A 14499-nucleotide genomic window follows, 5' to 3' on the forward strand; every position below is an offset into this window, starting at 1 on the left:
TAATTGCTCAGGGTAATGCATGCCATAAACAACACTGTAATTGTTTAGCCTTCCACAAGGTGGCAAAATAATGTACAAAAATGTATATCATGGAATCGTTTACCATAGAAGAAAACACTCAATTGGAACATTATCTACCAAGTTCCAGATTCAAAACATATTAATGCATATATTAATGCATTAGAGATGAATCCAAATAGCTTTTGTACATTGATATCAATTCTTTTGTACATTGATATCAATTCTTCTGGATCTGAAGAAGGGTCCAGATCCAAAACATCACCTATCCATGTTAGTCAGTCTGATCAGTCTGAAGAAGGGTTTTGGCCCGAAACGTTGCCTATTTCCTTCACTCCATAGATGTTGCTGCACCCGCTGAGTTTCTCCAGCACTTTTGTCTACCTTCAATTTTCCAGCATCTGCAGTTCCTTCTTAAACACCTATCCATGTTGTCCAGGGATGTTGCCCGATCCGCTGAATTATTCCAGCATTTTGTGTCTTTCTATGGTAAACTAGCATCTGCAGGTCCTCGTTTCTACGTTTCTTCAATTAAGAACATTATTCAAAGATTTTTTAAAAGACATTTGGAAAGGCACATGGATAGGAAAGGTTTACAAGGATATGGGTCAAACACAGGTGGATGGGGCTAGTGGAGACTAGCATCTTGGTCGGCATGAGCAAGATGGGTCGAAGGGCCCATTTCCATGCTGGATGTCTATGACTATGTTAAGGAGCAAGTTCAGAGTGCTCTAGCAGATCCTCTCAGTCAAGCAGTAGAATAGTGCCCAAAATAATATTTAAAATGTTGGTAATTTAAATTCTTTAAAATACAGGAATCAATAAATCTCCATCAGGTCTAAGATTCAAGGACTGACTGTTTAATATTAAGGTGTCAAAAAACAAATACATTTAGAGACAGAACATTAGGAAATGAGGCAGAATAAAAACAAAATGATGTATTATGTAAAGTGAACTGAATTTCTGTTGGCAAAGTTTACACAAGATACTGACTTCTGAAATCACAATGAAGGACCTTGAAGGGAGGGTGTGGACTTTCATGTCTGGAATTTAAGGGTGATTTTTTAAAATATTGTCTCCCTCGTCCATTATGAATGCAACATCAATCTACACTAATCCCACTTGCCTGCATGCAGCCCATATCCCCCTAAAACATTCCTATCCATGTACCTGTTCAAAAGCCTTTTAAACATTACAATGTTATCTTCCTCCACTTCCACCTCTGTCAGCTTGTTCCAGTAACCGCTACCCTGTGTGAAAAACTTTCACCTCAGAGATCCACTTAAAATTTCTCCAAATTCACTTTAAACCTGCACCCTCCAGTTCTAAGCAATCTTACTATTAAAACATTGTGAATTAAAGTTTAAATAAAAGACTTACTGAAAAATGCTAACATGAAAATGCCATCATTACCAACTCGCAACTGGTCAGCATCGTTGAAGTCATCTCGTGGTGGAAAATCTTCCTCCTATATTTACAAGGTGCACAGTGTTGTATGAGCAAGCATGTAATTTGAGTATATAGTTAAACGCTTAATCACACGCGTAACCATTTTTTACACAACTAGTAACTACACAGCACTTTGATAAAATCCAGCAAAACATCACACTGAAACAGAGTATTACTTGTAAAGAGCTTAATTCTTCTGTAAACAATTTGGGAGAGATTTTAGCATCATTGCAAGTGAAGAGAAAAGATGTGTTATTTTTTTCTTGATTTTAATGAAATTGTACATTCTGAAAATTTGTGCTTACAATCATCAGAAACAACAATCAGAGTAAAGCTTCTACTTGATTACAATGGCACCAAAAGGGCCTGTTTGTAGTGAGCAGCTGTCTGCTCTAGACCCTTTTAAAAATATTTGACCTCATCTTACACTGGCCTACCATTTAAACATGTGTGAACTACCGGAACGATTCTCAGTCGCAAAATCCTATACATTTAATGGGTTTTCCATGCCATATATAGTATTGCAAAGGATGGTATAAAAGAGCCTCAGCCAGTGCTTTCCAATGAAAGTAGAATTGCAAACATTGGTTTTCAATCTTATTCATTATTAAATCTAGAAATTATTTTATTTAGGTGTAACATATTATCTGTTCTAGTAGGTCAGTATGTGCATGCAATATTATCAAGATATTAATATGAGCTACACATAACAGACAAATGAACATAATTTGTGGCATAATGGCCAATATACTTCACCTATCAAAGAACTTCCCTTTATTCTATCCATTCCAACAATCTGGTGCCTCCTTTAGTACCCAGATTAACTGGTTTTCTGTCTTTGAGATTAAACAGCTGTTTCTCATTCCTACAAATGCTGCTGGACATGTTGAGTTTTCCCCTACATTTTCTTTTGTTAATTCTCCTGGGGAATGAAAGCAACTGGGTTGTTCTATAAAATACCAGCACAAACACAGGCCAAATAGTCTTCTTCTGCACCATGTCTAATGTTCCAGGGGGGAAAAAGCTCAAATTCTGACTTTAACAATTTTAAATCAATCTAAAATTCATCAATAAATCTGCAAAATGAGATTGAACTAAATAACTTTTGAAGGCATGCTTAAGCAAATGGCCAAGTTTGCAAATGGACACAGGAAGCAAGGAGGAAAGAAAAGTAAACTTAAAATAATTGATGTTAGGCTAAATTCTATAAATTCTGAAAATCTGCATGAAATAAGGGTGTAAAAGAACAAGCAAAAGGGCTTCCTTTATCTCCTACTGAACATTGATCGTCAGCACAAGGTACATCCTGTGATGTTTAACTCATTTTAACTGTCAGCAATACACAGGTGAACTTTACTATAATGTGGCCCCTCGGGACTAAAGATTGTTTGTTTATGATGTACACAGAATTGGAATTGATAATTTGCTCTACAGAACATTAAAGAATCACCCACAATAAATCAAACATGGTTACAAATAACTATTGTGGGTATACTTTTACATTATTGATGCTTTTCTCAATGCCTGCTGCTTTTATCGCATTAATCAGTCCAAAAAGATATCTTAACCTAAAAATTCAAGAGCATATTGCTTGAAAAAAAAAGGGTTATTCATCTATAAATATATATTTTCTCTCCACAGAGCTAAATTGCAATAACAATCTTTTCTAGTTTGTGTATCACACTGGATATAAAATTGGGCACTTCCTGGTGTCAGTCATCCTTGCACGATTTCCACAGAGGCAGGTAGGACAATGTCACCTCCCTGTTCAATGCCTGAACTATGTTGTCCAAAGGGGCATCTGTTGTTAGATACTGCCAATGCCACACGGTCTTACCAAAGCAACTTCAGGAATGGATGGCAGGGAAGTAAATTGCATTCCTTCATCACTGGACCTCCTTTCCCCATACCAACTAGAAATCTCTAACCTGCCTGCCACTCTCCAGATCTATGTATCTTCCCAATCCTCCTCATTATTCTACTTACCGATCCTATCCCACAACGGCCAGCTTCATTCTTATTGCACACGTGCACCTGCTCCCGTCATTCCCTAAATCATTCTGTTTTCCTAATTCCACCACCCTTATATTGTCAAGGTTCTATACAGCGATTTTGATAAAATCCAGCAAAACATCACACTGAAGCAGAGACCTCTCTGTAAGAGCTTAATTGTGCCCTTACAATTTACAATCCACAATGCCACACTGGCACTGCATCCCCCAGAATACACGAATTGGGGTAGAATATTCATACAACTCCCACAATAAAATGCATATTACTAACTTGAGGAGGATGCATTATCCACAACTGCATCTGCATAGTTTGTATCACTTGTTGCATCAATCTTCCATCCCAATTCCCTACTAACTCAATTTTGTTTAAACCTCCAGTGTTTTCATGAAAGTGCATAATTATTTTGTTTCCTTCATCACCTGGTCTTTTTAACTACACTGCATCACCAATATCTTCACATCTTAACACATTGAGTGTTAATTTAAATGTCCACACTTCAAGGAGTTGCTACATTCTCCACCACAATCCCAGATCAAATCAGTAGCATTGTGATTTTCAACGGTCTCGTTGTCAACCCATAATCTATAAATTGACCATGATCGAGGATTATGTTGTAATGGAGAACTCAATTTTAACAATCCTACCTCAAAGGTAATGCAGTGGTAAGGAACGGAATTGAAGTTGCATTCATTAGATATAGTATTTAAAAAAAAAGCCATCGACATTTTAAATACATGGAATCCAGCAAAGGGTTTCCCCAAATGAAAAACATAAACCCAGGTTATAGAATTGTTCTCATCTTCATGGTTCTTCATAGCTGTTCTTTCAGCTCAGGTTTCAGAAATCTTAACTTATGAAGAATAGTCAATTAAATTAGAATAAAATCTACCCAATAATTCTGATAAACTAAGTGACATATTTAATCCTTGAACGTTCATGTACTGGACACCGTCCAATCCGAAGGAGGACTGAAAGACAAATACATAATTTCTGCTCATAAGCAACTTGACTTTCTTGAAATTAAATGAAACACGTTTAAACAATCACCACTACATGCAGACAGACAATATTAGAACAAATGGCTAAAATTAAAGACATTTTGAAACCATAATGGGATAAATCCTGCTGATATGCTGGACTAAACATAGTTGGGCCCGTCACCCAAGGCAATATTCCACCATTGACCCATAGCCCCCAACTGCGCAGGCGTGGCTGATGGATTTCAGTTGTGACGCCAGAGATCCCCGTTGTGACGCTAGTCATGGCAACCCTCCCCAACTGCGCAGGCGCGGCCAGCAAGTAGGAGCGCGACTGCGACGTTTTTAAAGTTCAGAATGGCAATAACCTGTAAAATATAAGATCAATGTGAATGCATCTCACTCTACCTCTTCAGTCCCTTATTTCCCACTCCATTATACTCCCTCTCCCCACCCTCCACCAACCTTCCTCTGTTTCCTCCCCTCACCCCCTTCCTCCCCCTCCCCTACCTCGCCATCCCTCTTCCTACCTATCCTCCTCCATTCCTCCTCATCCCCAGCACTCCCTCCCCCTCCTCTTACCTCTCCCTCTTCTTTCCCCTCCCCCACCCGCTCTGTCGCCTCCCTCTCCCCTACCCTCAGTCACTCCCTCACTCTTTCCAGAACCCCTCCCCCACCCCCATGTCAAAGTTTGTTTCTTACAAAGCAGATAGCAACAAAAACTGTTAAAGGTAAACCATGGAAATCTTTAATTGATTCGTCAGACGGGAGTGGCAAGATTACAATGAGCACAGACGTTGCTCAGTGCTTCTCGGGCTCCACTCACAGAACAAAGGAAAGCTAGCACAATTATACATTTTTCTTATCAGTAAAACACTCCTACCAAGTCTGAATATGGCATGACTGAAAGATTTTATAGCCTTTCAGAATATAGGAGAGCTGGGTCCAAATCAAGCTCATCCAATAACAAGTTATTACTTATCTCTGGAGCGTCAGCTATTTTTGGCTTCTTTATGGCCCAGAAAATAAGCACATGCTGTTACACAGGTGGCCATCTTAATGTCTTTATTGAAAAGACAACCTGTCCTCCATATTGTGTTCCATATAATTTACAAAGTCATTCAGACTTGGCACAGAGCCATTCTCCGGTTTGCTTCCAGTTCCTCGTGCTGGCGAGAGCAGGAACAGGGAGATACGGGACCTCAACGTGTGGCTGAGGAACTGGTGCACGGGGCAGGGATTTAGATTCTTAGATCACTGGGATCTGTTTTGTGGTAAGGGGGAACTGTACAAAAGGGACGGATTGCATCTTAACAGGTGTGGGACCAGCATTCTGGCAGGCAGGTTTGCCACTGCTACACGGGTGGTTTTAAACTGAATAAGGGGGGTGGGGTGTCGAATGGGATAGTGGAGGATGGAGTTAAAGGGAAAGGGTTTCTTAAATGTGTGAGCGTAGAGACAGAGGGGTGTAAAATGAGGGTAGAAGCAATAGGTAGCAAGGTGAAAAGTAAAAGTGGCAGGCAGACAAAACCAGGGCAAAAATCAAAAAGGGCCATTTTTCAACATAATTGTATAAGGGGTAAGAGTGTTGTAAAAAACAAGCCTGAAGGCTTTGTGTCTCAATGCAAGGAGCATTCGTAATAAGGTGGATGAGTTGAATGTGCAGATAGCTATTAATGACTATGATATAGTTGGGATCACGGAGACATGGCTCCAGGGTGACCAAGGCTGGGAGCTGAACATCCAGGGATATTCAATATTCAGGAGGGATAGAGAGAAAGGAAAAGGAGGTGGGGTAGCGTTGCTGATTAGAGAGGAGATTAACGCAATGGAAAGGAAGGACATTAGTTTGCAGGATGTGGAATCGGTATGGGTGGAGCTGCGAAGCACTAAGGGGCAGAAAACGCTGGTGGGTGTTGTGTACAGGCCACCTAACAGTAGTAGTGAAGTTGGAGATGGTATCAAACAGGAAATTAGAAATGCGTGCGACAAAGGCAAAACCGTTATAATGGGTGACTTCAATCTACATATAGATTGGGTGAATCAAATTGGCAGGGGTGCTGAGGAAGAGGATTTCTTGGAATGTATGCGGGATAGTTATCTAAATCAACATGTAGAGGAACCAACGAGAGAGCAGGCTATTTTAGACTGGGTATTGAGTAATGAGGAAGGGTTAGTTAGCAGTCTTGTTGTACGTGCCCCCTTGGGCAAGAGTGACCATAATATGGTTGAGTTCTTCATTAGGATGGAGAGTGACATTGTTAATTCAGAAACAATGGTTCTGAACTTAAAGAAAGGTAACTTTGAGGGTATGAGACGTGAATTGGCCAAGATTGACTGGCAATTAATTCTAAAAGGGTTGACGGTGGATATGCAATGGAAGACATTTAAAGACTGCATGGATGAACTACAAAAATTGTTCATCCCAGTTTGGCAAAAGTATAAATCAGGGAAGGTAGTGCATCCGTGGAAAACAAGGGAAATCAGGGATAGTATCAAAGCGAAGGATGATGCGTACAAATTAGCCAGAAAAAGCAGCATACCGGAGGACTGGGAGAAATTCAGAGACCAGCAGAGGAGGACAAAGGGCTTAATTAGGAAAGGAAAAATAGATTATGAAAGAAAACTGGCAGGGAACATAAAAAATGACTGCAAATGTTTTTACAGATATGTGAAAAGAAAGAGATTAGTTAAAACAAATGTAGGTCCCTTGCAGTCAGAAACAGGTGAGTTGATCATGGGGAACAAGGATATGGCGGACCAATTGAATAACTACTTTGGTTCCGTCTTCACTAAGGAAGACATAAATAATCTGCCGGAAATAGCAGGGGACCGTAGGTCAAAGGAGTTGGAGGAATTGAGTGAAATCCAGGTTAGCCGGGAAGTGGTGTTGGGTAAATTGAATGGATTAAAGGCCGATAAATCCCCAGGGCCAGATAGGCTGCATCCCAGAGTACTTAAGGAAGTAGCTCCAGAAATAGTGGATGCATTAGTAATAATCTTTCAAAACTCTTTAGATTCTGGAGTAGTTCTTGAGGATTGGCGGGTAGCAAACGTAACCCCACTTTTTAAGAAGGGAGGGAGAGAGAAAACGGGGAATTACAGACCAGTTAGTCTAACATCGGTAGTGGGGAAACTGCTAGAGTCAGTTATTAAAGATGGGATAGCAGCACATTTGGAAAGTGGTGAAATCATTGGACAAAGTCAGCATGGATTTACAAAAGGTAAATCATGTCTGACGAATCTTATAGAATTTTTCGAGGATGTAACTAGTAGCGTGGATAGGGGAGAACCAGTGGATGTGGTGTATCTGGACTTCCAGAAGGCTTTCGACAAGGTCCCACATAAGAGATTAGTATACAAACTTAAAGCACACGGCATTGGGGGTTCAGTATTGATGTGGATAGAGAACTGGCTGGCAAACAGGAAGCAAAGAGTAGGAGTAAACTGGTCCTTTTCACAATGGCAGGCAGTGACTAGTGGGGTACCGCAAGGCTCAGTGCTGGGACCCCAGCTATTTACAATATATATTAATGATCTGGATGAGGGAATTGAAGGCAATATCTCCAAGTTTGCGGATGACACTAAGCTGGGGGGGGGCAGTGTTAGCTGTGAGGAGGATGCTAGGAGACTGCAAGGTGACTTGGATAGGCTGGGTGAGTGGGCAAATGTTTGGCAGATGCAGTATAATGTGGATAAATGTGAGGTTATCCATTTTGGTGGCAAAAACAGGAAAGCAGACTATTATCTAAATGGTGGCCGACTAGGAAAAGGGGAGATGCAGCGAGACCTGGGTGTCATGGTACACCAGTCATTGAAAGTGGGCATGCAGGTGCAGCAGGCAGTGAAGAAAGCGAATGGTATGTTAGCTTTCATAGCAAAAGGATTTGAGTATAGGAGCAGGGAGGTTCTACTGCAGTTGTACAGGGTCTTGGTGAGACCACACCTGGAGTATTGCGTACAGTTTTGGTCTCCAAATCTGAGGAAGGACATTATTGCCATAGAGGGAGTGCAGAGAAGGTTCACCAGACTGATTCCTGGGATGTCAGGACTGTCTTATGAAGAAAGACTGGATAGACTTGGTTTATACTCTCTAGAATTTAGGAGATTGAGAGGGGATCTTATAGAAACTTACAAAATTCTTAAGGGGTTGGACAGGCTAGATGCAGGAAGATTGCTCCAGATGTTGGGGAAGTCCAGGACAAGGGGTCACAGCTTAAGGATAAGGGGGAAATTCTTTAAAACCGAGATGAGAAGAACTTTTTTCACACAGAGAGTGGTGAATCTCTGGAACTCTCTACCACAGAGGGTAGTCAAGGCCAGTTCATTGGCTATAATTAAGAGGGAGTTAGATGTGGCCCTTGTGGCTAAGGGGATCAGAGGGTATGGAGAGAAGGCAGGTACGGGATACTGAGTTGGATGATCAGCCATGATCATATTGAATGGCGGTGCAGGCTCGAAGGGCCGAATGGCCTACTCCTGCACCTAATTTCTATGTTTACTAGTCCATGCTTTTGTAGAAGAACGACTCCATTTTAGATTTGACTATTAGATTTTATTAATAGCTCTTTTACCTACCCCCTCCTCTCTATCTCCCTGCTCCCATACTCCTCACCTCCCCCTATCCCACCCCACACTCTCCCTCCTCACCTCCCCCACTGCCCTCCTCTCCCTCTATCCCCCACTTCCTACCTCCCCTTACTCGCCCTCCTGTCGCTCTATCCCCTCCTCCCCCACTCTCCATCCTCACCTCCCCCACTTTCCCCTCCATACCCCCCTTGTCTCCCACTATCCCTCTGCTCCCCACTCCTCCCTATCTCCCTATCTGCCCCCCCCCCCCACAATGAAAATCAAGATTGGGGTTTTTTTCAAACGAAATTCTCAATGAAAATCGTGTTTTTTCTTTAAAATAACCTGAATACAGTGTTCAATGTCAATGAAAATCGCAATTTATGTAAATGAAAATCGGGATCACATTGTGACATAATTGGTACTGCACAACTCAAGACAATGGAAATCTAAGGTGGGCCAAAAACTGTAGCGCTATCGTGTACCAATTTGGCAGTTTCCCGAACTCACGCATGCATACAAACAAGATGTGTGTTTTAGTAATATATATACTTGACCAAGTGGGACCCGTTGGGTCCTTGGTCCCTCAACGCAATATTCCACCACTCACCCATAGCCCTCACGGGAGGTCAGGTCCCCCAACGCAACCCGTTCTCCAATGCAATATTCCAGCACTCACCCATGGCCCCAACTGCGAAGGGCGGCTCATTTTCCCTTATTCACACTCCCCCATTAAACTTTTTTTTTTTAAATCCTTGCTGCCAGGAATATTAAAAAGGATTGCAACATAGTAGCTTGTAATTGCACTTGCTAGAGCTGGCAGGACTCAGTGTCCTGGGATAGCAACATTGTAGCGAGCAGGGCTACAATCCCATTGTGACGTCATAGCTGTAAGTGCCAGTGCAGAGGGAGAATTTTTTTTTCTCAAATTGGGGTTTTGTAAATTTAAAAATGTGAATAACTTGTGAAATATAAATCTGAACGAAACTGGATACAAACCACCTCATGACAATTGTGAGTAAATTGGTCCAAAATTGGCGTAATTTGATGACATCGCCAAATCAGAGATCACACACACACACACACACACACAGAGAAACAAATAAGATGAGAATTTTAGTATAATAGATATAGATGATAAAAGCTGAGAATCTGCAAAACTGAATGGTTAATTCTGCCACTCCACCATTTGCTTATAGATTATATCTCACTTACATTCTTTAAAAGAATAAGAAAGTATTAGATTTTCACATTAATCATCCATTAAAACACTGGATAAATAGGCCTGGAACTTAACCAGACACTTACCTTTCTCAGTGAAACAAAGCTGACCGAGCGAGAACTAATTTACTTTCACATCAGTACCTGCTTCTACATTGTTTCTCTCAATTTTACATCTTTCTTCATTTACCCTCTCCCACTGACCACCTCCCCACTTCCTTTCCAACCCTCAACTAACAAAACTCTAATTCATTCCCTTTTTGATCTTTAAATCACTTGGGATTTAAATCACAAATGCGATAATTGGTCCTGCCATTAAAGGGACCAAATTACCATGTCTTCACCATCTACGATCAGCTTGCACCTTTACAAATTGTAGTTCAGATACTTTTGAGCTGAGTGTACAAAGAGGTCCAACTAGCAGCATTGTGGAAATGTTTTACCTGAACATGGTTTGCCTCAGTACCCATATATTACAATTGACTCTCTTCTACTGAATAAATGATGAATACTATTGAAAATACTCTAGTGTATCACCAGAAAACTTGGGGATACATTAATAGCCATGTTATTACTTATACTAAACCCTGTAAGAGAAAATAGCATGTTTCAATGTGTTTCTAGTAATTTAATCCCATTGTTAAATAGCTGTATTTTCTGTAAAGAATACCATTTAACATGAAATTCAGACCCAATTTCAAATTTTTAGGAAACCCAATTGAAAACACTTCAGCTGGCTGTCATATGCCCTTTAAGAATCAAATGAAGAGAATGGAGCAGTACTTTCTCTTGAAGATCGTGAATTTTCAGTTAAAGATGGTAATATATATATATATATAGATTGTCACCAAAACGAAGGGGAAAAAAAAGGATTTCTTTGCACTTTGAAGTACCGTATTTCCCGGCGACGAAGACGCACCTGCGTCGAAGACGCATCTCCATTTTGAGTTGCTCAATTTTGAGGGGAAAAAACAAACATTCGCCGTGGTGGCGGCCATTTGCATTGCGTATTGTTTATAACGCTGCAGGCCACATCCGCTCCATGCGCTCAGCCTCGGAGCAGCGCCCGATCCAATAGAGCCCCAGGCTGCTGCGGCCCACTCCACCAACACCTCGACTTTCTGCGCGCTGTTTCCTTGCCTCCCATGGCCTCCGCTCTGCCTCCGTGACCAATGGGCGGAAATCGCTTTTAAAGCATGGGAGGGGACACAATGAGGCCCGACATCTGGGACAGGGGGCGTCAACCTACGGGCCATGGGCCGGATCCCGCCCTTAACCCGAAATCATCTGGCCCGCAGGCATATTTTTTCTCAATTCGTTTTCGCGACCTGGGAACTGCAGCCAGTCCCGGGGCAGGTGAGCCCGGCGTTACAGACATTTCCGGCCAGTTTCGCTGCAACATGTTTCTCAAAGTATAGGGGGGGCAAGGACGGACAGGTCCCCAGTTCTCCACCCCCCCCCCCCCAAGGATTTCCACCCATGCGGGCTCCCGCAGCTGACCGTGGAAACCCCAGAGCACCTCCAAGCCCCCAGCCCACTCATCAGCACCATTCCTCTCCTCTGACCACAGCCACCACCGTCTAGAAATAATAAATTTTGAAAGAAATATTTCATTTATCTCTCTGTCTCTCCCACCTTCTCCCCACCATCAATTTCCTTTATCTCAAGAGTCAAGAGTTTTTTTAATTGTCATACCATACTAGACTTGGAACAATTATATTCTTACTTGCTGCAGCTGTAGGCCGATGAACAACCTAACCTTCGGCCTCCAAGACGCAGGTAATTTTTCGGGCCTTATTTTAGGGTAAAAAAAATATCGCCTTCGACGCTGGGAAATACGGTATTACTGATACTCCCAAGAACAGCAGAAATTGAGAAAGTCATTGTCTTGAAGTGTTTGCAGGTACGGAGAATGTGTAAATTCAAACTAAAGTAAAATACATTTTATTCATAAATAAGTTAAGCTCATGAAAAAGCTAATTGGCAATATAAGATCTTTGTCAATGGAATATGACAACATAACACACACACAGCAGAAAGCACAGCACTCAGTTGGCAAAGTGTTCATACCACATTTTTGAATATACAATTCAAGCATTTCATAGTCAATTACACAGGAAGAAACTGTACCTGAGATGTACCTTGTAGAATTTCATCAAACAGATTCCTAGGCTCCCTAAACTGTCCATTTGTAGCAGGTGTTAAGCAGGAAAACACAAGACAATAAAGCACAGCACAAATTAAGCAGAGGCGAAAATATTAAGGTAATTCACCATTTGACAGTATGATATAGATAAATGTGAGGTTATCCACTTTGGTGGCAAAAACAAGGGGGCAGATTATTATCTCAATGGGGTTAGGTTAGGTAAGGGGGAGGTACAGCGAGACCTGGGTGTCCTTGTACACCGGTCACTGAAAGTTGGCGTGCAGGCACAGCAGGCAGTGAAGAAAGCTAATGGAATGTTAGCCTTCATAACAAGAGGATTTCAGTATAGGAGTAGAGAGGTTCTGCAGTTGTATAGGTCTCTGGTGAGACCACATCTGGAGTATTGCGTACAGTTTTGGTCTCCTAATTTGAGGAAGGACATCCTTGTGATTGAGGCAGTGCAGCGTAGGTTCACGAGATTGATCCCTGGGATGGCGGGATTGTCATATGAGGAAAGATTGAAAAGACTGGGCTTGTATTCACTGGAGTTTAGAAGGATGAGGGGTTATCTTATAGAGACATATAAAATTATAAAAGGACTGGACAAGCTAGATGCAGGAAAAATGTTCCCAATGTTGGGCGAGTCCAGAACCAGGGGCCAGTCTTAGAATAAAGGGGTGGCCATTTAAGACAGAGGCGAGAAAAAACGTTTTCACCCAGAGAGTTGTGAGTTTGTGGAATTTCCTGCCACAGAGGGCAGTGGAGGTCAAATCACTGGATGGATATAAGAGAGAGTTAGATAGAGCTCCAGGTGCTAGTGGAATCAGGGAATATGGGGAGGAGGCAGGCACGGGTTATTGATTGGGGACGATCAGCCATGATCGCAATGAATGGCGGTGCTGGCTCGAAGGGCCGAATGACCTCCTCCTGCAACTATTTTCTATGTTAGTTGACATTCATGTCTCCAAAAAAGTAATGTTTCATTCACATTGTTCACAGGTCGTTTAAAGGGCCTGTCCCACTTGGGCATCATTTGCGCGTCATTTACCCGACATCATTTACGCGTCACGACGCATGCATGGTGTGCATTACGCGCGCATGGTGCGTGGTGACGTAGGATTTTGGGATGTACAAAATCTTTGCGCGCCATCTGCGTGACGCGCAAATGATGCCCAAGTGGGACAGGCCCTTAATTGTACAAATGTTAAATTTAGATGATTTGCTTAAAATGTTAAAACATGCTTATTATCAAGTAGATTCAGGAGTTAAAAGAATGATATGTGCAGATTAATATTTTTCTGAAGAGTGCACTCTTAAAAATAGTTCATAATCCCCTGAAAATGGAAGATACAAACATTGCATTACTCAGTGACGTAGTTTTCTAAAATATTCAAATGATGCACAATTGGCTAACAGGATTAACAATTCCACTCTATGTTACAGAATTGTGGTGTGTACTAAATTTCAATACATGGCATATCTAGCAAATTCTATCTTTGAGTAAATTACATATTTGTAAGCAATACGTCATAATTAATAAAATAATTATTTTATAAACAAAATTGGTGTATCGATATGTACATTGTTGCATACTGCTCACGTTCTCACTCAATGCATCGAGCTTATATACCACACCATTGTACATCCACCTTCTTTGTGGAGTGAAGATTTCGCAGTGAAGATTTATCTAGATAATAAAACATATAGTACATATTGCCATATAGTATATTTTAAAAAATGAAACATTTCTCACTCTTTGTCCAACTTCTCCTGCCCCAGCTGCCATTGCAGCTGCTTTAGCTTTTTCTGCTTCATCGTAAGTCGGAAGAGAGGTAGCAACGCTATAAGGGGGTGGCACTGGCATCAGCTCACTCTGGTAGTCTGTTTCTGTTGGTCAAATAGACAGGGACATAACTTAGGTAAAGCTTCAGGGCGATAGTAGGGGGAAACAAGTTACTTTGTCTGTATTTATGTAATGAACCATATGGATGAAACTGAAATTGAATTTAATACTGTAAATGATCATCACACAAATGGAGAATTGTAAACATATTTTACTTGTTAATATAGGCACTCCCTGACTTAAGCAAGGGTAATGCACCTTGA

At 41.4% G+C, this 14499-nt stretch overlaps 1 protein-coding gene across 4 annotated transcripts in view; it reads right to left on the minus strand.

Annotated features, from left to right (window-relative positions):
• ndfip2 (Nedd4 family interacting protein 2) overlaps window positions 1–14499 on the minus strand; it is an 80745-nt gene that overhangs the window by 18703 nt on the left and 47543 nt on the right. For 2 of the 4 annotated variants that reach the window (XM_033022938.1, XM_033022937.1), the window contains exons 3-5: window positions 14147–14280; window positions 12378–12428; window positions 1399–1486 (exon numbers count right to left, since the gene is read on the minus strand). In XM_033022938.1, coding sequence (XP_032878829.1) covers window positions 1399–1486; window positions 12378–12428; window positions 14147–14280 — 273 coding nt within the window. The remainder of the gene's footprint in view (window positions 1–1398; window positions 1487–12377; window positions 12429–14146; window positions 14281–14499) is intronic. The other 2 variants (XM_033022940.1, XM_033022939.1) reach the window with 1 other exon arrangement.

This window comes from Amblyraja radiata, chromosome 6 (assembly GCF_010909765.2).
Source record: "Amblyraja radiata isolate CabotCenter1 chromosome 6, sAmbRad1.1.pri, whole genome shotgun sequence".
Classification (NCBI taxonomy): Eukaryota; Metazoa; Chordata; class Chondrichthyes; order Rajiformes; family Rajidae; genus Amblyraja; species Amblyraja radiata.